The sequence below is a fragment of the Cydia strobilella genome, chromosome 15 (assembly GCF_947568885.1).
Source record: "Cydia strobilella chromosome 15, ilCydStro3.1, whole genome shotgun sequence".
Classification (NCBI taxonomy): Eukaryota; Metazoa; Arthropoda; class Insecta; order Lepidoptera; family Tortricidae; genus Cydia; species Cydia strobilella.
Window position 1 is genome coordinate 12,356,432 of NC_086055.1, and position 27,134 is coordinate 12,383,565.

At 40.2% G+C, this 27,134-nt stretch overlaps 3 protein-coding genes across 4 annotated transcripts in view; 1 reads left to right on the top strand and 2 right to left on the bottom strand.

The window, feature by feature from the left end:
• LOC134747590 (small ribosomal subunit protein eS19A) overlaps nt 1-27,134 on the top strand; it is a 469,695-nt gene that overhangs the window by 89,487 nt on the left and 353,074 nt on the right. The gene's annotated exons all lie outside the window — the stretch shown is intronic.
• LOC134747575 (G-protein coupled receptor moody-like) overlaps nt 6,976-27,134 on the bottom strand; it is a 72,520-nt gene continuing 52,361 nt past the window's right edge. Inside the window, exons 3-9 of one of the 2 annotated variants that reach the window (XM_063682162.1) lie at nt 26,560-26,700; nt 16,447-16,617; nt 14,169-14,296; nt 13,224-13,377; nt 12,449-12,669; nt 11,223-11,366; nt 6,976-9,468 (exon numbers count right to left, since the gene is read on the bottom strand). In XM_063682162.1, the coding sequence (XP_063538232.1) occupies nt 9,092-9,468; nt 11,223-11,366; nt 12,449-12,669; nt 13,224-13,377; nt 14,169-14,296; nt 16,447-16,617; nt 26,560-26,700 (1,336 nt within the window). In that variant the 3' untranslated portion in view covers nt 6,976-9,091. Of the gene's footprint in view, nt 9,471-11,137; nt 11,367-12,448; nt 12,670-13,223; nt 13,378-14,168; nt 14,297-16,446; nt 16,618-26,559; nt 26,701-27,134 lie in introns of both variants that reach the window. The other variant, XM_063682163.1, reaches the window with a different exon arrangement.
• Nucleotides 20,161-26,158, bottom strand: LOC134747911 (uncharacterized protein K02A2.6-like). The gene is made up of 3 exons (XM_063682588.1): nt 22,193-26,158; nt 21,171-21,274; nt 20,161-20,681 (listed from the first exon to the last, which is right to left on the bottom strand). The coding sequence occupies exons 1-3, from the start codon at nt 26,137-26,139 to the stop codon at nt 20,161-20,163; spliced, it is 4,572 nt and encodes a 1,523-aa protein (XP_063538658.1). The 5' UTR covers nt 26,140-26,158.

Consider the following 27,134-nt stretch of genomic DNA (forward strand, 5'->3'; position numbering starts at 1 on the left):
GAATGTATTCGAAGAACAAAGCTATAGTATATTGTGGTTTTAAAGTTCCAGAAGGGAAAGATGTCCTCTTGAAGATTACTAGCGATTCATAGAAAAATATGTTGAATTATTGAGCCTTTGTAAGACAGAGGGAATATATTTCTCCCATGATTGAGAACTTTGTTTCAAAGTGATAGAGTTCAATTTTGCATAATTTCTGACATCCTTATGCCTTATGAAGGATCAATATGATGATGAAAGAAACGGAAGATGTGATTCTTATTAGTTATGTTATGGTCTTAGATACCTATAGTATTTCTATTAGAATGGGTTCCGTAACAAGAGCAGTGCGAGCCGCGAAATTGAGGAATTAGCAATTCACCTAGTATTAGGTGCAATAACTTGTTGACCCATTCATATTTATTGCTTATAAACTTTCTTGAATTGCCGTTTACATCCTATGTATTTACATCTCAGATGCACGTGAACTTTCTCGTCATATAGTTTGAAAAGGAGATACCTATGTTATAATAGCTACGTTGACATACGGAAGCGTTTCACATCGATTGATTGAAACGAATAAAGAGTTAACATTTTGGCCGTTTGGGTTATAAACGCCGCGCTTTGATGATATATTTGTTATGTAACAATATAATGTGTTACAACAAGAACTTTAGCAAAATGGAGTGCAAAGTAGATGAATATTATTGAATATATAATATATATGTCATTAAAGTTCTTAACTTCAGACACGTTGGTTAACAGTAATGGATTACAATGATATAGTTTGCCTTTATGTGTAGAGAACGATAATATATTCAGTAAACAAATTAAGAGAATTTGTGCAGACATTATATGACGTAATTGAAATTGAGTATGAAATTTGCATACAACTTCGGGAGTAACGATTATAAAAATGAATTAATATTGCAGATCGTTACAAGTAAATTAAAGTTTGATGTACCTATCAAGGAAACTCTCGTAACCAAATTAGATTTTGAAATAGTAATTTAATTGAATTATTATATATATGCTTACAGGCAAATGATGTTGCCACAGAATAACATAACGGGTTTTTTAGTCTCGTGGGTAAGAGTAAGCGATGTTTATACTATGTGAAACAGTTATTTTAGACTACATGTTAAAACACTACATAGGAATCGCTATATTAAGCACTGAATTAATGGCACACTTAAGAACAACGGTAATTACGTAAATAATCGACAATTAAGATGTATGGTTCTGAGCCATTTTAAGTTTCGCTTTGGCTATTAATCTAACTTATTTGTGCTTTTACTTGAGTATGAGGACCCACGCCCTTCTCGCGCTGAAGAGGAGGCCTGTGCCCAGCAGTGGGACATTATGTGGGCTAAATATTTTAGTATTATACGAGTAATTACAACGAAGTCTTGTTATTTTCGATCAAAAGCGATCTGTGCCAGAATTTAAATAATTCTAGTTTGTCATGTACATGTGCATGTACTTATATGAAATGCCTAAAGGCAGTATTTACGTCTAATATAAAATATACTCTTGGAGATAAAACTCATAAATATGATACTTACATCTAGGTGTTCAAATAACACTTTATGAGTAGTCTTGTTAGTATACAGACTGTCAGATATTTTCGTTATTAATGTTAAACGATTACGACTTGAAAGTGCACTTACTTGCCTTCTTCCTTTTATTGGGGAGGGCTGCCAAGCAGGACAAGTCCATATAGTAACGAATGAGGTTGACAGACCAAGACAGACAGCAGGAAAGACAGAAGACAGATTCCTGCAGCTACTGCTAGATTTAGCAGCAGCTACTTTGTTGTGACATCGTGTAAGGCCCGCTGTGGCATCAATGTTTTTACTCACGCATGAGGCGGTGAAAGTAAAATCTGTACCTATCGTGTAAGGCCCGCTATGGCATCGATGGTTTTATTCACGCATGAGGCGGTGAATGCAATTTCTGTATCGTGTAAGGCTCGCTGTGGCATCGATGTTTGTATTAATGGGTGTAAGACCCGTAAGATATCCGAGTACGATTGTAATCAAGTAAGACCCACAGTGACAGTGTGGGTTCGTATCAGAGTATAAAGCCAAGGGTGGATTTAGAATATAGTCTAGATTCATAATATTAACAAATGAGATAACAGTGACGTTCTAACTTGGTTAGAAGTACAATACAGAGTTATTATTTGGATAAATAGAGATGAATACGACTTTTATGTGCATAATAAATTAATAACATATAATTATTCAATTTCAAGACTAAGAAAAGGAAACTGAGTTTGCTTAAGTTGTTAGCAACATTAAACTTAGAGGATGATATGGTGGTTATCCTGGTAATGATGAGTGTTTATAATAATCATACATATTAGAAGAGGTCGCGATTTAATTCCTTGAGCGAATATCTGAGAGATTTAAATTGACAGACGAAACGACTATTAGTTAGTTAATGAAGGACTGACTTTAAACAGAGTTGTTCGTAGTACAATGTCAGATAGTTCAGATACCAAAGTTGGGTATTTGTTCTAGGAAAGTATTAATTGAATTAGAGTACCCACATTTTTAAGTATTTTTACGGAATATGTAAGTAAGTAAATAAGCATACTTAATAAAGCTGACTGAGACTTATTATCCCAACTTTACTACACTTAGAGGAAGCTACAAGTAAATGGAAACTTGATGACGATAAAGTTAAGGTCAGTTAAAGAGGAAAGATCCTAGACCTTAAGACAATGGATAGAGAGAAAGAACGTAATCAAAATTGAATATCTATCTATAAATCGTCATTTTTCCTGTCTAGTCGGCAGTGTCGCGACAGTCGATCCGATCGAGTCAAGTCGGATCGGTTCGACAGTGTCGCGAAGATTTAAATAAGATATTGTCTATGGTTTAACATTTCGATGAGACAAAAGTTCATATTTGGGTAATAACCGGCCATTCTCTCATTAGAAGAAGAAGAAGATAGATCTAATAATGTGATCTGATATAATGTGTGCTATCAAGTGTTATTATCAAGAAGCCAAGAAAGGCGACGCGCAGAGTCGGTGACCACATGGGCTGGTTTACCTGAAAGCTAAGTGTTTACTGCTTTGTACCTATTGTCTTATACTATTGTACAATTATCTTGATTTATAACTTAATAGCCATCTTGCTGGTTGCCACGCGGTAATCCGTGGATCCAGTAAGTTTGTACCTATGAGTTCACGATGAAGGTCGTGGAAGTTCTTTGGAGCCCATCTTAGGTAAGGCGGACTAGGTAATTTATAGATTATGTAGGAGAGAGGTGGCTTCGGCTGCTGGCGTCTCCTTCGTCAGTGTGGCCGGCTCTAGGAGTTCTGTGGTTTTGGCTGCTAGGTTCTCCTTTATCTTGTGCAGGAGTGCAGAGGTGACTACGGTCGCTATGTATTCCTTTATCAGCACGAAAGGGTGGCGGCTTCGGCCGCCAGGCGCCCCCCTTATGATTGTAAATGTGCAGCTATGGCACTTGGTAGCCTTCATCCGGTCTAGTGAGATGGTACTCATACATGTTATAGTAGCTAATAGATATCATTTGACACTTATTTATGATTGATGGAAGATGCCATCATCCTTAGAAACATATAGACATAAAAGATAGAGGTTTAAACTCTCATACTTAGTGGTAGACACTTAGTGATGCGTCATTTCATATAAACCCTTTTAACCACAGATGGTGCATAAGGCAGATGAGCGAAGCAGATTATCAAGACTACAACTGGACTGTGAGGTAGGACTAACCACTCCTCAACACTCACATACAATACCATTTATTCCTATTGTCGCGGCGTTCTGGACTATTATGGTAGTCTAGTATATTTGCTTGTCTATAGTGTTCATTATGAGAGCGTCGCGACACATGGGTCAAAATCATAAAAATAATTAATGCAAATAAAAAAATCATTTATCTATATTAAAATACATTCTATCGTATTTTTATAAATTTTCATTTTTAGTTTTAAAGTGTGTCGACAGATGGCAGTGAATTTACTGGGGTTACAAAATTTACTATGACAGTACCGCTCTAGTATAAGTTACTCTATGATTACATGAACCATAGAGGTATAGATAGAGTGCTCCGAGGAATTGTTCGGATTAATCCCTGCAGCTTCTTTTCGCCATCGCCCTACGCGACAACATTACCATCCTCACCACTTAATGTTTTTAATTTTGTCGCATTGCGTAAGTTGTGTCCCTCACGGTCGCACTGGTGCACATCTACCTATATATAAAATACTAGATGTATGGTCTAGGTACTACATACATGAAGATTCATTTCCTTACCTCTACCTTCTATAGTGCTAGTACTGGGTGTAAGACAAAGATAGTATGAATCTCTGCCTATGTTTGAAATGAGACAGTCCTTTGACAAACTATAGTTGGTCATGCAAATCTTGTCAGTAGAAAAAGGCGCGAAATTAAAATTTTCTGTTGGACGATATCCTTTCGCGGCTACATTTTTTAAATTTGCTGCCTTTTTATACTGACAAGATTTGCTTGACCAGCGACCAGCTATATATCACATAATATTGATATTATAAAAAAGGTTGGGTATATAGGTATATAAAAAAGGCTTTTGCTGCGGATATGCGTCAATATTTATTTGATACTGTACCAATGAGGGCTATCGCGTATGAATTCGCCGCTAGGGGCGCTAGTGTAGATGGTGGTCTTTTCCATAGTTCGAAATGTCAAATGTCATTTGTCACTTCAATGACTGACAGCTGTTCTATAGTCTTTTGGACCACCATCAACAGAGGCGCTAACTGGTGAGCAAAAAAACGATAGCCCTCATTCTATCTGCTTCAATATGTGATAATCCACTAATATTATAAATGCGAAAGTCTGTCTGTCTGTCTGTGTGTTCCCTCTTCACGCTTAAACCGCTGAACCGATTTAGATGAAATTTGGCATAGAGATAGGTTGAATCCCTGAAAAGGACATAGGATAGTTTTTATCCCGAAAATCATCCCTTAAGAAAGTAAAAAGCGGGGTGGAATTGAGATAATCAACGAAGTGCCTGCTAATTTGTGTGCATAGTATGCTCAAATTTAGATTGCTATGAGATATTTTCCAGGCGCTATTCTTACTCTCCGATCATCATAGAAAACACAGAAATTGAATACGTAAAAAGCTTCGTGTACTTAGGCAAACAAATTTCTTTCAACCCATCAAACAACTTAGAAGAGATAGATCGTAGAATTAAAAAAACTTGGAACATGTTTTGGAGTATGAAAGAAGTTCTAAAAAGTAGTCTCCCACTTAAATTGAAAAAGGTAGTAATAGACTCTTGACTACTCCCAACCATGACATACGGCAGCCAAACTTGGAAATATACCGAAGAAGCAAAATAAAAAATTAGAAGTTGCCAAAGGGCTATCGAACGCAATATTATGAAAATAAAACTAAAGGATAAGATAAGAAAAAGTGATATTAGAGCAAAGACTAGAATAATAGATGCATTAGAATACAGTTTAAAGTCCAAATGGAAATGGGCCGGCCATGTAGCTAGAATGCACGCAAAAAGATGGACAAAAATGGCCACGCTGTGGAAAGGGCCAGACGGCAAAAGAAGACACGGCAGACCAAACGCCAGATGGTCAGATGAACTCCGTGACATGGATAATGATTGGCCCAATACTGCGCAAGACAGGAAAAGATGGCAAGAGCTGGAGGAGGCCTTTACCCGTGAGGGGTCCTAACCAAATTATATATATATATATATATATATATATATATAGTTATAGATACAAATAGTAGTTTAAGAATACAAAATTAAACTCTAAAAAATAGATTTAAAAAAAATTACCTAAATACTTTTAATAAAGACTGTCACATTTCAAACATAAACAGAGAGAATCATACTATTTTTGTCTTACACTAGTACTAGCACCCTGTAGGGTAAGACTCCGCTGTCCGTCTGCCTGTCACCAGGCTGTATCTCATGAACCGTGATAGCTAGACAGTTGAAATTTTTATAGATGATGTATTTATGTTGCCGCTATAACAACAAATACTAAAAAGTACGGAACCCTCGGTGCGCGAGTCCAACTCGCACTTGGCCGGTTTTTTTTGTTCTTATTTACTGCCAATTTGGTTTGACCAACTATAGTCACTAAGGTTTGCAATAAACAAATATGAAACAAAGAGGTGGCCTATCACATATACTTTTAAAAATTATATTTCCATAGACAATGTTTGGCGGGAAAATATTTACTTTCTTTTTAAATTTGCATAATATTATAAAAAAATAGATTTAAAATTTGATAATATCGGCGTGGGATATAGACGACTTACGAATATTTTATTCAATACTTTCATTTCACACAAAGTTTAAATCTATTTTTTAATAAGTAAATTTAAAAAGAAAGTAATAGGTACCTAAATGATTGCTTGCTATTTCAGTCAACCTCAGTACTTTTTGTACCGAGACTGACTGACGTACGTTTCCGTGAAAAAACGATGGAAAATAATTATGCAGAGGGACAGAATGAAATGCGCAATGCGACAATATGATTGGTCGAGTAGATTTGTAGCCCACCATAAACCATACAAATTTACGGTGGGGAATAAAAAAAAATTGAGACTGTAACAAGGACAAACAATAATATCGCTTTCTCTGCTACTCCTAGTGAAAATTCCATAAGAGCATCTCAATCAGTCAAATGGGGGAGGGGCCATTTCCTCTCTATATTATTGTAGCTCTATGACTACAGTACTTATCAAGTACTTATTTACGTTTAGTTCTAAAGCCCGCTCCATACTACGCGGCGCGAAGCCGCGAACGCGAGTGTGGAGTCGATTTCGCTGATTAGCGAACAAGACTCCACACTCGCGTTCGCGGCTTCGCGCCGTGATTCGCGCATTGAGTGTGGAGGGCCCTAAACATTAAAGGGAATGGAAAGGCAAAGTGGATGCGGATTTATTTGCCAGCCAATAACCTTATCGCGACGCGACGAAGAGTTGGTTTATTAAAATATACAAATCATCGTTTTAAATTTCATTTATTTTATATCAAAATTTGTCCATGTTTGAAACTTAAGTAGTAGCTAACTAAATATAAAATAATAAATAATGCAAATATTTGAGTATGATCTACCTAACTTTTTTATTATGATTGTCAATTTTATTAAATTCATAATCTTATATACTAATATGGCATTTAGATTCTAATTTATTGTTTTTCACAAGTTTCACCATATCGATATTATTTTCGCTTTTTAGTTTCTACACAGTATAAAAAAAACATCTATGTTTACAATTATTATGATAGCTGATATATTTCAATAATCAAGTACAATACTGACCATTTAAATTTTCATATAGGTAAGCTTAGTAGGTATATAGGTACCTAATTAGGTACCCTTGTTTCAATTATGCAGGCTGTAGGTACTAAACCATAACAAAAATTAAAACAAAAAAAGTTACAAATTCGTTAGATATTAAAATGGATGAGTCAATGCGACCAACAAATCCGTAGGTGAAATTCCGTAGGTACATGAGCGTATTTTTGTTATTATTTTTCAACCGTAAGCAAATAGATCACCACTATTTTTGAATTGTCAATGAACGGACTAAGCCGCATTGAGTTCAGTCATCGCCATTCCACAGGCCATTCTAAATGGTAGGTAATTATTTACATAAGTATACATACTCTGGCACAGCCACACTGTAGAAAAAGACGGCTTTACAAAACATGTAGGCGCGAAGGGTTGATCCATAGAAAATTTGAATTTCTCGCCTTATTCTACTGACAAATTGGGTGTGTTTCAGTATTGGTACCTATCTAAATGTGCATGACCCAATCAGCGTATATATAGGTACAGGGTGTCCCATAAGTTACACGCCACAGTGATACTGGAGGTAGACCAGGCTAAGAGGACCCAAACCAATTTAACTTGGCCCCAGTAAAAGTGGGACGATTTTCAAGTTATTGCCAAATTAAGGTTTTTCATGAATTTAGACCGTTGTATATTTTTTTTACAATCTTGTATTCTTATAAAGTATATATGTGGGATGGGAACGAATATTTTATATCTGCAGGTGCACTAGGCACTATAGTTACCTAATAAAATAAAAGTGGAGCGTAACGCGAACGTAATGGAGCGCGGTTTTCAGGAAATCCGTTGGAGGGTAGATAGAAAGGTAAACATTGGAAGTTGTAGGCAAACACGTGCTAGTGGTTTCCGATTCCGACATAAATCCGTATTCCTGGTAGGTACACTCGGCAAAAATATTAGCTTAGCATACATATTTATAACAGGTGAAAGCATAGTGTAAATCTCATTATTTTATGCTCTATATATTGTATGCTTTTATACAATTTTATTATATTGATAATTGTTAAAGCGTCACAAATTTAATGTGATATTTTGTAGAATTACATACTTGCCTACTGCTTCATAAGAGTGTTTAACCGGGGCTAAATTAGTGCGGGTTAGTTTGTAAATTATTTGAAACTGTGAATAGTTTCTATGTTCCCTTCTCGAATAAATTGCCTGCACTCGTATTTGCCCACGACTGCTGGTGAAAACTTTGAAGGACTAATAATAAATTTTTATTAGTAAAACATTCGCCACTTCTTTATTTACTATTTAGTTTCTGCTGTAATAACATGTTTGGAATGTGTCTTCACTTAAAAATAAATAGAAAACAGATCTAAAGTTTACATAAAAGGAATGTATAACAAAACATGATAACTATTTTTTTTAAACAGTTGCATCATGTAAAATTATTCTGATACATTTGTATTTCATTTAAATATCACTTTACAAAATGTAATATAAATATTTACAAATAATTAAAACTATATTACCATTATAATAATAACTCGTCGCTCGCTAGCAGGACGGACTTTGTTTAAAAATTATATACATAGCCATTTAAAAAAAATATAATAAGAACTTGGTACGTGAAAAAAGTTAAAACTACGAATACTTCATTCTGATGGAATCTCAGTGCGTCTTAATCTAGTTACGTTTGTCATTATCGTCAAATCTTAAAATCAATATAATTTGGCAAAATATTTGGCGTAAAGCAGTGCTTTTATAAAATACTCTTTGGAATTATCTTTGGTCGGTTCTTTTAGCGAGCGACGAGCGCTATATATTGGTCGTCCTGTCGGCACCTTGTCCGTAGCTGCCAATATTGAACCTGGTGATCTTAGGTCCTACAGGGCTCACACGCGCCGACCCGACTTTTAGAGAGCTCGGTTTATTAATTATCGAAGTGTTCGAGCTTTTCATGGAGCTAGGTGTGCTCGGCGAGATGTTCAAGCTTGATTTCGGCGTGCTCGAGATTTTCGTGGTCGAGCCGGATAGCGGCGTGCTCGAGCCGGCGGGCGCCGGCCGGGGGTCTACCGGCGCGGGCCCGCGGGGATCGTGGAGGCCCTGGGGTCCGCTCTGGACTCCCCCAGTGACACTTGGCTGAGCGCCGTTCGTGTGTTGCTGTAGCTGTATCCGTGACGCTCGTTCCATTTCTCTAAAAAGAATGTGAGACTAATTACTTGTCTTAAAATTAAAGTTATATGCGTGTATGGAAAAGAAGAAATCTACGAAGGAGGCACTACAATATCTTAAGAGGATAAGTGACTCCACAGTTACAATAAATGTTTTTTTGCGGAGCTATAAAAATATATTGTAATTCTTAATTGTAATAAAATATAGGTATATTTCTCAGCTACTATCTTTATAGAGAAATAGGTTGACCGGTAAGGTAAGTTTGAAAGGCGTCAAGATGCAAATTCAATCAATAACGAGCAAATTTTTTTTTACCGCGAAACGCCAAAATTGCACCCCGTGTCTTTTGAACCTCACGCTCCGTCAAGATTTTAAATAAAAACAATATTTTCTGATAATCATTTATCAAACAACAATTTTGCTCACTAGTTACACCTAAGTAGATATATCACGCTTACTAATTGAATACAGGTGGAAATGATTGTCAATAATTGCATTGGTACGTGCTTTCACATCTGCCATGCCAGTGTTTCCAAACATGTTTATTAAAACTGATAATTGAATGAGCGAACGTGCCATCTATGGAATCATTCGATGCAGTGTTTATTTGAATAATGAGTATGTGTAATGCAAATGCATGCAACGCACTGTGACAGCATCGGTGCTTGTTCCGTCACCATCCCCAAACTATAAATACATTGCCACATGTTATTATTTCCTTTTCAGAATACGAGTAGGTAATGTTTCCTGTATAGGAATAGCATTTAACTAGACTAAGAATTTGAAATCATATGAAACTGTTGAAAGTTTTTGTTCGGGTAAAAAGTCATTTTGGAGACATTAAACAAAGAGGTATACGTGGATGGTAAAACCAGCTACGCTTGAATAAAAAAAAATTAGGAGAAAAATTGTATCTTTCTACTCTATTTCTAAAAAAGAGTCTTTAAGGTAGAGTCGAGCTATTTAATTTAGTATAAAACTGTAACGCTGCGTCTTACGTAACCGACCATTTGCGAACGCGAAGCGGGCCCACGGCGTTCGCGTTCGCAACGAGATCGCCCACGTAGGACACTTCTATGATATCAAAGGATTTATTCACCCTGCGTCGCATCGCTTCGCTTCGCGTTCGCGTGTTGTTAGCCTACGTAGTATGCGTAACGGAACATTGCAGAAGCAATCCTGAAATTATTGATACGGTCCCGTGTTTATTATGTGAGGCTGCTATTGATTAATAGATTGAGATAATTGTAAATCTAACTGATAATATAATACAATCATGAAAATGAAAAAAAAAGTCATCAAATTCATGTTGCACTGCGGAGATCCAGATTCAGAGTTTTTAGTGAACAGAAATATCATACATTTCGTCCAATTTTCTCCAAAAGCTTTCACGATAACAAAAGGTTAAAAAGTTGATCGCGACTTAACTAAGTAAATAGGTAGGTAGCTTGACAAAAATCAGGTAAGTATCTATTTAATTTGATTAGAAACCCTAATGTTACTTCCTCTAGCCTAACCTCTAGCCACCCAAACGATAGAGCTTGCCTTGGAAATGCAATTTTGATTTCAAAATAAAGATTCAAATAGAATGGAATGGATACCTTTTAAAAGGCCTCTGGGTGGCTATAGAGGATAAAGCTAGTTGAACCGTTCAATAGTCTCCAGATCGCTAGTTTCATGTCGTGATACCTTCAAGTTCTAATATACGAGGCCAATGCAGACGTGCGTTCCGTTTTCCTCGTGTTCGGGCATGCGGGCGACGAGGGATACGCACCGCTGGTGAGCCCCGACAACCTCGAGAGAGGGCAGCACAGGGCCGCTGCGTACGCGGCGCGGTATTGCGCGTTCATTATGACGTAGATGATCGGGTTCACGCAGGCGCTCGCGTACAGGAGGAGGTAGCCGGCGATGTGGAATACTGTAATGAAGGGCGTTCATTCATTAATTGGCTAATTAACTATATGTACTTATTTACTATTTTTTACACTACGCGTGCCAGATCTTGATGCATTTTTAAGTAACTATCTCCCTGTGGGACACTTAATATTTTTGTATTATCAATCTTTATTTGTTTAACTACTGTTTTTTTCTAAAATGTAGCGGATCTATACCTATCGGGTTTTTTGTAATGATTGTGTATGACGTATAACATTATTTACACGTGTACTACATCTTGTTTACTGGCAATTTACTAAACTAATACATACCGATTCGTCTTTCCTTGAGCATTAAGGAAAATAGACCTATTTAATTAAAATAAATATCTACGTCAACGTATAGGAATTGAATTAACATTAAGTATTTTATGAAAGAGGTAGGTAAGGTAAGTTTATGTTTTACCAATAAACTACTTAGGGCCACTTGGTCCATTCACTAACCTGGGGTTAACCGGTTAAACCTGGAATTACCATGGTTACTAGTACAATTTGACACTGGGTTAACGGCTTAAGAGGAAAGGGGACGGCCGTAACAAACGTAGTCCCCATTTTCCTCTCTGGATATTGATGATAATTCAGATGATGATTGATGTTAATTCAGTGTCAAATTGTAACTCCAGGTTTAACCGGTTAACCCCGGGTTAGTGGAATGGTTCAAGTGGGCCTAAGTAGACGGACTCAAACTTCTCTAACAAAAGATTTCGGAAATACTGAAGATGACACATGTTATGATCTATTTAGTTGTGGGTAGAAAAATAGCAATTCATTATGATATTTTCATTTGCGTGTAGCGTTTCAATAATTTGAAATACTACACGCACGTTGGTTTTTCCGCTTGTCTGTTGCGATATAAAAAAAAAAGTTAAGATTTATATTAAATATCTTACCGAGATATTGCAAATGGATGTCGACCGATCACTATGATGACCTTCGTGATAGCGAGTACCATCTTGGTGACACGCCACTCGTTCAGAGGAACGAATCTAGATAATGGACCGTCTGTATTGAGTTAGCCCGGGCCTTAAAATAGGTAAATTAACATTGACATTAAATGCCTTCTTACCGGGATATTGTACATGATTGTCTGCGACCTTCGCGATAGTGATGGGCAGGTAACACACCAAGAAGGACAGGAAGATAGCAAGCACCATCTTGGTGATGCGCCACTCGTTCCTACGCGCCTTGGTTTCCCTGTTGTCTTTAACGGTCGAACGCTTGTCTGTGTTAAGTGAGCCTGGGCTGGCTTGTTGCGAGCGTTGGTGTTCCCGCATGCGTTGTTCTGAGCTGAAATAGTATAGTTGCTGTTAGTTCGTAAGTTTTACGAAGAATTGAAGAACGGCTATTAACAACTGTTACGTATTACAAGACAAGAGACGCTACTCCCTAACATGCCTGCTCCGGACTAGCCAGCATACCGGGGGACATAATTTTATGGGGTGTCGGGTGACATGCTCTGGGATGGGAAAGGGATAGTTATAATCAACCGGCTATGCAGTCTAAAGCCATTATTAGAAGGTAGGTGGGGTAGGTTATGTCGTCGAGGGAGAGCGTTGGTAATATGCTTCTCGTCGTTTCCGTTTCGGTTTTCGTAATATCTTGTGTCAAGCAAGGCCGATATCATCTTGAAATGCCGTCGTCTTTCGAATTCAGCATCATTGCCGAATAATACTTTTGCCCACGGTAGGCCAGAAGTAGCCCCTGTAGCAGAGGCCTTAACTACCGCGAAAAACGAATTTCGTTCGTTATCGCTCAAATATGTAAGAGCGATAGAGAGTACTATTTCTTCCCAGTTCCTGCGTTGTATGAGTCAGTTGAAATTTATTTGAAATCATACATACCTATGCACGACCCAGAAGATCCTCGCATAGCACATCAAAATCAGCAGAGCCGGCACCAAGAAAGCGATGACGAAGAGAGCGGTCTTCGAGGAGCGGCCGTTATCATCAGGTAATATCGAACACGTTCCCAGCTCCTTGTCGTAGTCGAATTTACCTGAAAAACGAGTAATGAATATATAAGAGGAAGCTTGAAAGTTGCATTGCATTGCACCCATAGCTGAAAAAATTAAGATCTAATCGCCTAGCGTGGTAGAGATGAAAGTCATGTAACGCGAATGAATGTAGAGGGATGTGAGAAGAAAGGAAAACCAAGGAAAAGGCGGATGGACTGTGTGAGATATGATATGAAAAGAAAGTAGGTGAATGATGAAATGACGAACAACGGAGAGGTATGGGGGAAAAGTCTTGCTGCGCCGAACCCAAGTGATGGGAAAAGGGCAAGCGAATGACGATGACGATGATGAGGATGTTTGAAAGAAAATACTTAAGTAAGAATAACCTTCGTTTATCAGTTCTTATGAGAATGGTCTTAATTCCTAGATACTGATTGGTTGACTGAGTTAATACGAATAGGCCTCGCTATTTAGAGGGTGGCGAGAGAGAATCAATAAATGACATTAGTTACTACTGAAGAAAAGAAAAATAAATTAGCAAAGGGCGCTTACAGTTTCATGTAAGGTCAACCGGGATAAATAACTTTGGGATTATTGCGTCTGTTTGTGTTCTTTTTTTAAACATCGTGAATTACAAAAGCTCCGGTCATCTAGTGATAAAATCCTGAGCTTAGAACTAAAACGTAACATAGAGGGCGTTCCGAGTTCCGACCAATCGTGGATAATCGAGACATAAATAATAGACGCAATTTTATCCTGGATGACCTTATATGTTTGCGTTCCCTTTTTCTACAGTGCCTATACACGAGCCACAATATTGCTCCTTCCTTACCCCATATCCCAATCAGCGTCGGTATCTGCATGCCGTACGCGAACATCCACGAAAAGACGATCATGAGCGCGATGTTGTACTTGCGGTACACGCGCCCGTAGCAGCTGTGGTGAGCGATCATTATGTATCTGTAAACAATAAAACAAACTGTGTAAAATTGTTCAAGGCTCGTAGAGTCCGTCCGTCAGTGTCAAGTTCACCAAAATAATATTCAACCATTATTAAGCAATATTTGTATGTTTTAATATTATCATTATTTTATTTGGACTTGGTCCAGTGGTAGGCTAGTAGGTACCGTCAACCGGGGTGAATAGGGATGGCTGGGGTGAGTAGGGACAAAACTTAAAATGTAATTTACCTAACAATTTCTTAATAACTACCCACACAAGTAGTATCATACAAAATCTACAGTTATTTTCAATCGAATAATACAATTTGTGTATTTTTTAAGAAATTATCAGGTAAATCACATTTTAAGTTTTGTCTCTATTCCCCCAGCCATCCCTATTCATCCCAGTTGACGGTACCTAAAATACTTGCTATATTTAATGCATTCACTGCCAACAACTCGCCCGGCGGGCGCTCAGTCCGTAGTCGCTTTTCGCTACATACGCATTTTCCCATGTTATCGGCTACGCTCGTAGCGCGTAGCACGCGCTGGCTCTAAATGTGTTAAAAGTAGGTCAGTTCAGCGACCAGAATCGAACCCTACATTTCAAGGATGACTCACGCTGAGGCATTCGACACTTCGTTTATTATAGAAAGCATCACGTGATCACCGGCCACCTGTATCGGTTGCCTCTTCCCGGACCCGGGCCCTTCTAGCGTGAGTCATCCTTAGCCCCATACTGTACGGTACGCTGTATAAGATGTTATTCTTTTATTTAAAGAAAATGCAAATTTTCTGTTCTAAACTATTATACCTATTTGACTGTATTTAAAATAAATTATTTTACACCATGCATGAAATAAAGCACCAGAAGATTAATAGAGAAACGTAGACAGCAATTATTTTTAGACACAATTTCTATTTTAAAACCCGTATAAATATATAAAGAGTAGATAATTTGATTGTGACGTCACATGCTAGTGTTTCATATAAATTTCATAGTAGCAAAATCGTTTTGACAGTTCAAAAGAAACTGATTTGACTAGTAGTCAAATACCCTATTATTAAAACTTGTATGAAAATACTTGTAGATATTATTCCTAAGCAAATGGAAATACCTAATTTGTTTCGGCAGCTGTGTTTGACGGAAAAATTGGTTCCGACGAAATTCTATTCGAAGGAGTGTTGATTCCAGTTTGATAGAAAATAAACTCAAACAAAGAAATTGGAAATGGTTTTGACGGGGATGTTGTTGGACTTTAAATAACCAGGTTCAACGACCTTAGAGAACACTAGCGACCCGCCCCGGCTTCGCACGGGTAAACCTCAACAAATAGAATTATACACCTAAACCTTCCTCAATAATCACTCTATTGATAGGTGAAAATCCGTTCAATAGTTTTTGAGTTTATTGCGAACATACATACATACCTACAGACAGACGCGAAGCGGGACTTCGTTTTATAAGGTGTAGTAATGACTTATTAAATCACATTTAAAATCGGGTCTATCGCGAATTTATTTCTTACCTTTATCAAGGACCATAAATGGTCCTTGCCTTTATTTACCGACGTTTCGACAAAGATTTAACTGGTCGTGGTCGCGGCTAACTGATGCCGATGTGTTCAAAACGCGAAAGTTTTAAATGTTATGTAGTAATGACTTGTCTGTACACACGCGACATGTCGCTATCCGGTCAATTTGTATTGAATTAGCGAATATTGAGGGATAATGGATAATATTATTTGTAAGTGACTGTAAAGTTATTGTAATTTTACCTTTAAATATCAGGCTGACAGTTATAAAATGACAATCGAATATCAGCCTTACTCATAGAAAATGGAACACATTTTTGAAGTGCCATATTATGAGGGATACCTATATAGGTATCCCTCAGCCTGATAAAGGGTTAACCTAACTAATTAAGGCCCACCTAATGGTAAGATGAATTCACTTAGGAGGCTTCTGTAGGCGTTTGTAGCTTGAGAAGCGTTAGGAACGAAAAGAAAAGACACACACTTTTTACTCTTTGATTGGTGATCTTCTTGGCTTCGCCTCTGGTTTTCATAAGATATATCAACATTGAAAGGAAAGGAGAAAATAGAAGGCCTTTAGCGAACTGTGTGACAAATTTGCCTCTCAATAAAGTCCCAAAAATTGTCTTCTTACCGGTTCAGCGTGATGAGAGCGATGCTCAGCAGCGAAACTCCGACGTTCCCGTACCTCAGGAACGGCACCAGCTTGCACAGCACGTCACCATGGGACCACTTCTGCTGCCAGAAGCCGGAGATTGCGAAGGGGAGCACCATGGCGCAGAATAGAAAGTCAGCACAGCAGAGACTGAAAAAGTTTACAATTTAGTTTAAAGGTTGCAGTCTTATTAGAACTGCAGCAGCGTTGCTAGCGCAGTGCAATACTGTACTAGCAGTGGGAAATATCACTGTCAATTGCTTGGATAATTTGGGTTGCTGAAGTTGCCGCATGGCTGTTGCGATTGGAACGTTTAACTCCGTTACTTATTTTGAGAAGGAGGTTTTGTGAAGAGGATAGTGAACGGCCCCCTCTCTATAAATACGTAGACTCTTTTTTCCTGTCTTGATCACTGGTATTGGATTACATGAGTTTGTACTTACCATAGCACACTCTGGTTGGTTATGTGCCGTATATTTATAATTGTATAAGGGTTAGGAGCGTCCAATAACTGTATTAACTGTCAAAATTGCTTAATTAAAACATCAACTGCAAGCTTTTAGAAAGTCACTAAGGGCACTTGCGCGTTCCAGGGTTAGCCAACTAACTTATCCGTTTAAACAGGGTTAAACTGTACTGTGAAAGAAGTTAAGACTTAGGTACTTATAACAACCTAATTGCTATGTGGTACACCAAGGTTGGTAAGGTTGTGGTGTACTTGCGGTGGAGTTTAATGCATTGACGTTGACTGCATTAAAGGAAAAATGTACACAATGGAAATTCCCAAAGTATCATAACCACAGAATTACAACTTACCAATTTAAGTCTGACGCCATATCGTTTATTAGGGAGGTGGGACATAGGATTAGGGAGAGGACCTCTGATGCTCGCGCGGGTTCGTACCTGGTGCAAAGGTTGGCCATCGCTATCCAACGTGGTAACGCGGCAAGTGTGATGGGCACCTTTGCACCCGGTACAGCTCGCGGAGGTCTTTTTGAATAAAATATTTTAGTTAGTTTTGTAGTTTATTGTTTAATTCTTTATAACTTGTCATTTATTCTACTTACCAATGGATATTTTACTCATACGTAATAACTACGTATTTATGAAATAAAACTATGAAAACGGATTATATCGCGTATATTGAATTTATAATACATCCCGACGTTTCGAACTCTTTACAGCGTTCGTGGTCAACGGGTGACTGAGGAAAAATTACAAAATGCAAAAATACCCACATACTAAAATAATGAACAATCATAGACTACAAACTTTAAGGCTGGTTGTACATGCAAAATCGGTTCATAAGGCTAGTTATACACTATAATTATTTTTCAAGTAAAGATATATATATATACGCGATAAAAATAAACTATGCCGGCTCCAACCCTACACCACGGACCCGAGAAGATTTAATTCCCTCCTAAATTGTAGGAGGGTATCCCAATATGGGACCGGCAACAAACTCGGCGGGACACATCTTTTCAAAACATCAGAATGTCCAGCATCATCCAACACTACGGTCTCACAGTCTATGTCTCGCTTGCTCCTTTATCAGGTGGACTACAGGATCCCAAGCTGGTGGTAGAGAAAAGCCATCTTCCCTATTAAAGTTTGGATATTTCTTAATCTCAATGGCCTCGCGCAGCATTCTGGGTATGTAACGCTTCTCCTTGGCAAGAACCAGAGGCTTATCAAACTTGATTGAGTGATTGGCTTTATCCATGACATGCTCACAGACAGCAGACCTAGGTCGACGGTGCTTGACATCAGCTATGTGTTCCTTCACCCGAGTGGAAATGCTCCGTTTCGTCTGCCCGACATATGATAGGCCACACTCACAGTCCAGCCTGTACACTCCTGCAGTCTGTAGAGGGGTATTGCATTTTACAGGCCTCAGGAATTGTGACATCTTCTTCATTGGCTTGAAATATGTTTTTATAGAAGCACGCTTCAAGATGTGGCTGATCCTGTCCGTGACCCCCCTGACAAAAGGCAGAATGGCAGGCCTGCGCTCGACTGTGGGGATCTTAATGTGGGACCTCTGGTTGACCCGCGGTATCCTGAGCTCGTTTGCCTGGAGCGCGCGCCTGGCATGCTGGAGCTCCGCGGCCAGATGCTGGTCATCACATATCCTCTGGGCTCTCTGAAACAAAGATTTGCCTACTGTAACAAGTTGACTGGGATGGTGATGAAAAAAAGTAGTGTTTCAACTTTCTTGGATCACCTAAATTCCATCCATAGCAAAATAAAATTTACTATGGAGTTGGAAAAAGACTGTTCTCTCCCCTTCTTAGATGTATTGGTAAAAAGAAATCCTGATAACACCCTAGGTCGCACTGTGTATAGGAAACCTACTCATACTGATAGGTACTTAAATGGCAAATCGCATCACCATCCCAGTCAACTTGTTACAGTAGGCAAATCTTTGTTTCAGAGAGCCCAGAGGATATGTGATGACCAGCATCTGGCCGCGGAGCTCCAGCATGCCAGGCGCGCGCTCCAGGCAAACGAGCTCAGGATACCGCGGGTCAACCAGAGGTCCCACATTAAGATCCCCACAGTCGAGCGCAGGCCTGCCATTCTGCCTTTTGTCAGGGGGGTCACGGACAGGATCAGCCACATCTTGAAGCGTGCTTCTATAAAAACATATTTCAAGCCAATGAAGAAGATGTCACAATTCCTGAGGCCTGTAAAATGCAATACCCCTCTACAGACTGCAGGAGTGTACAGGCTGGACTGTGAGTGTGGCCTATCATATGTCGGGCAGACGAAACGGAGCATTTCCACTCGGGTGAAGGAACACATAGCTGATGTCAAGCACCGTCGACCTAGGTCTGCTGTCTGTGAGCATGTCATGGATAAAGCCAATCACTCAATCAAGTTTGATAAGCCTCTGGTTCTTGCCAAGGAGAAGCGTTACATACCCAGAATGCTGCGCGAGGCCATTGAGATTAAGAAATATCCAAACTTTAATAGGGAAGATGGCTTTTCTCTACCACCAGCTTGGGATCCTGTAGTCCACCTGATAAAGGAGCAAGCGAGACATAGACTGTGAGACCGTAGTGTTGGATGATGCTGGACATTCTGATGTTTTGAAAAGATGTGTCCCGCCGAGTTTGTTGCCGGTCCCATATTGGGATACCCTCCTACAATTTAGGAGGGAATTAAATCTTCTCGGGTCCGTGGTGTAGGGTTGGAGCCGGCATAGTTTATTTTTATCGCGTATATATATATATCTTTACTTGAAAAATAATTATAGTGTATAACTAGCCTTATGAACCGATTTTGCATGTACAACCAGCCTTAAAGTTTGTAGTCTATGATTGTTCATTATTTTAGTATGTGGGTATTTTTGCATTTTGTAATTTTTCCTCAGTCACCCGTTGACCACGAACGCTGTAAAGAGTTCGAAACGTCGGGATGTATTATAAATTCAATATACGCGATATAATCCGTTTTCATAGTTTTATTTCATGAGTAACTATCGCGGTAACCGAAGACAATATTAACTACGTATTTAATTTATTTAAAACAAAATGCAATTTTACAGTACTAGCCTAAGTCATTACATTTCTATATCTAGGTTCGATTATAAATAATAATAATAATAAAATAAGATAAACAATAATAATAAATTTATGGACTGAGTACATAAAGATCATGTCAAAGATACATTAAATCATTCAATAATTAGGTCAGTGACTCGCATATTTTTAAACAATCCCTCTCAATAACCTTCCAGCCGTCCGCAAACAGATCGCAGGAGTGTTGCACAGCACCGAGCTTATTGAGCGTGTTCATCGCTCGGCAAACGGGCGAGTTGCGCCGAGAGACCGTGCGGGCAGGAGGGACCGCGAAGAGACGCACCCGGTTAGCACGAAACCGCGAACGCTTGTCCGGGACAAATAGTCGACATGCCTCGCCAACTAACTCCGGGCAATCCAGGCGACCACGCAGGATACGAAGCACGGTTATCAGCTGGTCGAACAGTCTGCGCGTTGCTAGTGCGTTGTATCCTAGCGTGCCCTGCAAGTAAGCTGTCGGATACATGAAAGGATAGTACCCGTACAGTTTCTTGAAGAGAGTACGCAGAAAACATTTCTGAACCTTCTCTAGCATTAACATGTAGGTTGTCTCGTATGGACTCCACACGCACGAGCTTGCTTCCAGTTTGGATCGCACCAGAGCAGAGTATAGAACTTTAAAGACACCTACATGCGTAAAGTCTTTGCAGATACGTGTAACAAACCCCAAGCGTTTAAACCCTTCTTTAACCAGCGACCGTACATGGTCATGAAATGTAAGACCTGGATCAAAGAGCACCCCCAGGTCCTTCATAGAATGAGTGCGGGATAGAGACTCGCAATCAATGAGGTAGTTCGAGAAAATTCCTTGCCTAGCCCGGGTGAAACTCATGACATGGCACTTGGCTACATTAAGGGAAAGGCGGTTTTTAACACTCCATCGATATATCGCATCCAGGTTACGCTGCATGTTTTGGCAATCTGATGGGGTTTTGATATCCACCACGACTTTTATGTCGTCAGCATATATTAGAAGTTTACCAGCAACCAGACAGCTCGAGAGATCATTCACCATAATAGAAAAGAGAAAGGGCCCTAGCAAGGATCCCTGACTAACACCAGATCTCGTTGGGTACGGATCGGAGTCAAAGCAACCAAGCCGAACGAATTGTTTACGATCCTTCAAGTAGCTGGCAAACAATTCAAGGAGTGTTGGGTCAAAACCTATCGCGGACAGCTTCTCTAAAAGGATATCGTTGTCAACCTGGTCAAACGCTTTCCTGAAATCAAGGTATAACGTATATAACGTTATTTTATTTTACTACAGAAATTGAGCCTTACGTGATTCTCGGGTAGGTAAGGTAAACGTCCGAGTGCTCGACGCGGTACTAGTATATGGCATAGGCACTCTATGTCAAAGTGACATGAAAAATCCTCTTAGTACCGCGTCCAGCACTCGGACGTTTACCTTATTGGGGAAATTTCGATGAGTTACCAATTTCCGCTACAAACACTTCAAGTCACTTAACAGTTTTTAGCATTGAACACTTTAATGTACTTAGATGGCGTCTTGATGTCGCGATGTTTTTATGGTGACAATTTTATTTGATATTTTGGCGAAACAATAATTTATTGTGGTTGTGGCAAACGTATTTTATTTATATGTTGATATATATATACGGCCGAGGAGACGAGTGACACGAGCGTTGGTTTATAGCACACTACTTTATTGACGTAAGAGATGGGTCGTGGGCGCAGCCACACACACACACATGCATGGGTAGTTGCATACATATACAACACCCCTCCCTCTATTTTACTAACTAATATCCTAAAAATATTTCTTAAAACCTACATTTAATTTTGAACGGCTTCGTAATCTGATACGCGAATCTGAGCGCACACCTTGGGTACCTTGTTGCTCATCCTCAGTGGAGACTATCTCTGTATCAATCTCTTCAGAGCTATCCGTAAAATATTCCGCTTCTTGAAACTCGGCGTCACTTGGCACTGACTCTTTCCCCTCCCGCGAGAGGTCTGGAGTGTCACCAGACGGAGACGACGGATCTGGAGGGGGAACATGGCCTCCATCGGTCGTTGGCGGCGGCGGCGGCGGTGGCGGCGGCGGCGACGGCGAAGGCGACGGCGGCGGCGGCGACGGCGGCGGCGGCGGCGGCGGCGGCAGCAGCGGCGGCGACGGCGGAGGCGACGGCGGCGGAGGCGGCAGCAGCGGCGGCGATGGCGGAGGCGACGGCGGCGGAGGCGGTGGAGGGTCTATAGATGGTAAGTACTCATCCAAATCTGTTAAACTTAGGTCCCCTGAGCTGTCAATCCTTATGGTACCATTGTATTTTGCTATTTGATTTATGTGTTTTTTTACAATACTGTCTGTATAAAAGTCTTTGATTAAATACAAAACTTTACCAATCCTTTTTTCGATTATCCCTTTGCACCAGTTAAATTGAGACTTGTTTACATACTTTTTGTAAAGTATTAACTCGCTTTTTTTAAAATTACGTGACACGTTTTCTTTACATGGTGAACACTGTTGAATTTTTCCAGGTTTATTAACTACGGACTCGGCAGATGATAAGGGCGATAACTCCGACAATGGATTCGACACATCAAGCCTACATCTTATTTTGTGACCGAATACTAACTGTGACGGGGCGCAGCCTGTGGTTGAATGTATTGAATTGCGATAATCCATTAAATATCTTAATAAGAGTAACCGCCTCTGTCTATCATTTTTACCCATTAACATGCTCGACTTAATACCCTTTTTTGTGATCTTAACAAAAATCTCGGCCTGGCCGTTACTGGGGGGGTGGTAGGCCGGTGACGTAACATGTTTTATGTCGTTAAGGTCACAAAATCTAGTAAATTCCTGCGAGCAAAAAGCAGTACCATTGTCACTTACTATTGTTTTTGGTAACCCGAATCTGGAAATAAAGTCGCATAACTTGTCTACTACGGCCGTGGATGTCGTGCTAACCATGGGATATACCTCGAGCCATTTACTATAAGTATCTACGATTACTAAATACGTATGTCCATATAGCGGGCCGAGGAAATCAATGTGTAACCTTTCAAAACAACGCGCAGTCTGAGGCCACGGTACAGGTGGCGCGCGGGGCGGGGACGGCCGCAACTGCTGGCACACCTCACACGAACCCAAAAACAACTCCAAAGCCCTGTCAATCCCAGGAAACCAGAATCGAGCACGAGCCTCTGCTTTGGTTTTAACTATTCCCAGATGTGACGTATGTAGTTCTGCCAGAACTTTATCGCGTAGCGACTGTGGAACTACCGCTTTATGACCCCGCATAATAATACCATTTTCTACAGCTAACTGAGTTCTACATAAATGGTACGGCTTGAGACGCACATCGGTGATTTTATTTGGCCAACCATTGAGGATATACCTACTCACGATATTTAATATCGCATCTGTCTTGGTACCTACCTGTAATTCATTTAGAGTTAACGGTTTAGTCCCGCCGTCTGCAACAAAACAAACATATGCGGCCTTATCACTATCGGCGAGTGCTGGCTCCGCGCCGCGCCCACTCTCCCCCGGCAGGCTTGCCCGAGACAAAAAATCTGCACTATTGTCCGCACTACGCACATATTCTATTGTGTAATTATAACCGCTGAGAAATAGTGCATACCGTTGTAAACGATTAGCGGAGACCTCGGGGATGCCTTTGTAGGGCCCAAATATTGAAGTTAAAGGCTTGTGGTCCGTCCTTAAAACAAACGGCTCTGCCCTACCGTACAAATACTGATGGAAGCGACGCACTGCATAAATTATTGCGGTTGCTTCCCGCTGTATTTGCGCATACCTTTTCTCCGCGGGGTTTAGAGTGCGCGAGGCAAATGCGACCGGCCGCTCGACCCCGTCAGAATCCAGCTGTGATAAAATAGCCCCTAGGCCACTAGGCGATGCATCACAGGTCAAAAACAGCTTTGTTTTAGGGTTAAAGTGTGTAAGAACCTGATCCGACACCAGATGACTTTTAATTTTGTTAAAAGCGTCGTTATGCAACTCTGACCACTCCCACTTTGTATTCTTTTTAAGTAGGTCATATAATGGACTGAGTATGGTCGAGGCGCCCGGAACAAAATTTCGGTAGTAGTTACTTAGCCCTAAAAATGATTGTAACTGACTAATATTTGTTGGCACCGGTGCTTCGACTATGGCTTTAATTTTCTCTGGGGATTTTTTTAAGCCTTGTTTATTTATTATATAGCCTAAGTAGCTAATCTCGTCCTTAAAAAACTCGCACTTATCCCGCTGCAATACCAGTCCCGCATCCTGTAATCTTTGCAACACTACCTTTAACCTGGCCTGGTGCTGGGCGACGTCGGCGCCCGTGATAAGCACGTCGTCGAGCAGGCACAACACGCCGTCGAGGCCTGCGAGCACGCATTCCATTGCTCGCTGAAATATCGCTGGCGCAGAAGCCAGCCCAAAAACGAGACGTGTAAAGCGAAATAATCCCCGGTGCGTGTTTATGCAGGTCAACTTTTGTGAGTCTTCGTCTAGCTCGAACTGGTTGTATGCCATAGACAGATCTAACTTTGTGAATGTTTTCCCCCCGTGTAACTTTGAAAACAATTCATTTATTGTAGGCAGCGGATATTGATCGATAAGCAATTGTTTATTTATGCTGACGGAATAATCTGCACATAAACGTACTGAACCATTTTTCTTTAAAACTGGCACTACAGGTGAGGCATACTCGGAATGATCAACTGGCTTCAGAACCCCTAAACTGACAAGCCTATCAATTTCTTTGCTAACTGTATCGCGTAATGCGAACGCTACCGGCCGCGCCCTAAAAAAAACAGGTTTTGCGTCCTCTTTAAGCCTTAAGTTGACCTTATACTTATTGAATAACCCTAAGTTACCTGAAAATAATTTGGGATACTGTTTCTCTAAGTCAGTGCTACCTATATGTAATTTATCATTACAATAATGCACAGATTGCACAGGTGTAAGTTGCAATTTAAATAAAGCAATAAAATCTCTGCCTAGCAACGGCGGCCCGTCGTCGTTAACAACATACACGTTCAATGCGTGAGTGCTACCCGCATATTCTACCATCGACCGTGCATTACCTTTACACTGTAGATGTTCGCCTGAATAAGTGACTAATCTTTTTTTTGTAGGTAACAATGGTACATCTTTAAAATGCATTTTGTACGTAATGTAAGAAACAACAGTCACCGCGGAACCAGTGTCGATTTCAAATTTTAACTTTCGACCATTGATTTTTACCGTTTCAACCATAGGCTCACCCCTGAAAGATCGAATGTAATACAACTTACCGTCGTCGTCGTTATCGCCCTGACAATCCGCCGATACATTAACGTAATTTACGCTAGTGCACATCTTACGGAGATGCCCTTTTTTATTACACTTTTTACATGTAAACTTAGCGAAACGACACTGTGACGCACTATGGTTGGTGTAGCCGCACACCGAACACTTCACCTTTGCACTTCCCTCGTTTTTACCACCACGCGCGATCTTAAATAACTCGGAGGCCGAGGAGTCCGACGATCCCGGAGTAACGGCAGCGGCGCCGGCGCCGGCGCCGGCCGCGGCCGCGCCTGCCCGCGCGCGACGTATGTTTTCCGCAAGTTCTACCGCCTTTGCTAGAGTTAACGCGGATACATCTTGAGCGTACAATTTTTCTTTTTCCCTGCCCGGCAGCATCCCCATAACGAAACGGTCACGTAACGCTTCTTCTATGTTATTAAACGCACAGTGCACTGACAGTCCTCGCAGTCTAGCGGCCCACTGCGGGTATGACTCGTGTTGTTGCTGCGCCGCAGAGTAAAAGTTGTGCCGCTCGCCGAACCCGGTTAACTTGGGAGTGAAATGATCGTCCAGTAATTGTAAAATGTCTTCGTACGGCACTTCTTGGACATCTTTGGGCAACGCCAAATGCGTTGCCAGCTCGTATGAGCTGTCATTGAGTGCGCTTAACAAAATCGCTCGTCGTTTCTGTCCCTGTGCATCTGTAGCATTTGTAATATTATTAGCGATGAACCACTGACACACGCGACTTTTAAAATTTTTCCAAACTTGCACATTATGGTCAAAAGTCGGCAGGACCCCGAAAACAGCACTCATCTTTTTTTAAATGTGGGTAAACGTCGCCACTGATATATATATATATACGGCCGAGGAGACGAGTGACACGAGCGTTGGTTTATAGCACACTACTTTATTGACGTAAGAGATGGGTCGTGGGCGCAGCCACACACACACACATGCATGGGTAGTTGCATACATATACAACATATGTACTTTTGATAAGGGGGATACGAGACTGACAAATTCAAAGAATTAAAACACCTTAGTAGGGTAAACTATACCAATATCGCCTTCCCGTATTTGGTCGCTTTAGCCTTATTTTAAGGCAGCAGCAGTGACTTTTTTACAATTCCTTTGCCATAAACTCCAAGACTATTGACAATATACGGCTATGGCCGAACAGCCGGCGAACATGCAAAGGTTGGGTAGTTGTTAGTTTCCTGTTTATCAACTGACCTGATAATGAACGCTGCGGCCACGTTGCGCACTTTAGGGCACTTGAGCAGGGCCACCACGGTGAGTAGGTTACCGAAGAGCCCCACTAGCATGATGAGACCGGTCATTATCGCCGCAAACGTCAGCAGGCCCGGCGAGAACCTGCAAAATAAGGGAATACGTCAAGAGGAAAAGACGGCCGTTTCTCCATACAAAGCCGTTTTTGCTCCCTGGATATTGAAATTTAGGAAAATATTAACCATAGCTATGCCGATTACCTTTTGTCTTTTTTTATTATAAGAATTAGGAGCGATAAACAAATTCCATACAAATTTTTAAATGATTCTCTTATAATTATTAATAATTCGAAAAAAAAACAAACGAAGGGCATGTCTGTAGTTGATGTCTGTAATTGTGTCCAAATACAGGGTGGGCACAGGGATTCCGACACACTTTAACCATGAATTCTAGTGCCTATTTGGATAAAAAAAAAGTAATATAACAATGCCATAGAAAGCCTAATTTACGAGATATTCAATTATTTAAGTAATTTCGAAGTTAAAAAAACTCAAGGCTAACACGCCCTTATGTGACGT

Coding starts and splice junctions, on each gene's coding strand:
- LOC134747911 (XM_063682588.1), bottom strand. CDS start 26,139: ATGAGTGCTGTTTTCGGGGTCCTGCCGACTTTTGACCATAATGTGCAA. Junction 21,275..22,192: donor CCGCCGCCGTCGCCTCCGCC/GTCGCCGCCGCT, acceptor CCTTGATTTCAG/GAAAGCGTTTGACCAGGTTG. Junction 20,682..21,170: donor TGCCAGCTACTTGAAGGATC/GTAAACAATTCG, acceptor TTACGCATGTAG/GTGTCTTTAAAGTTCTATAC.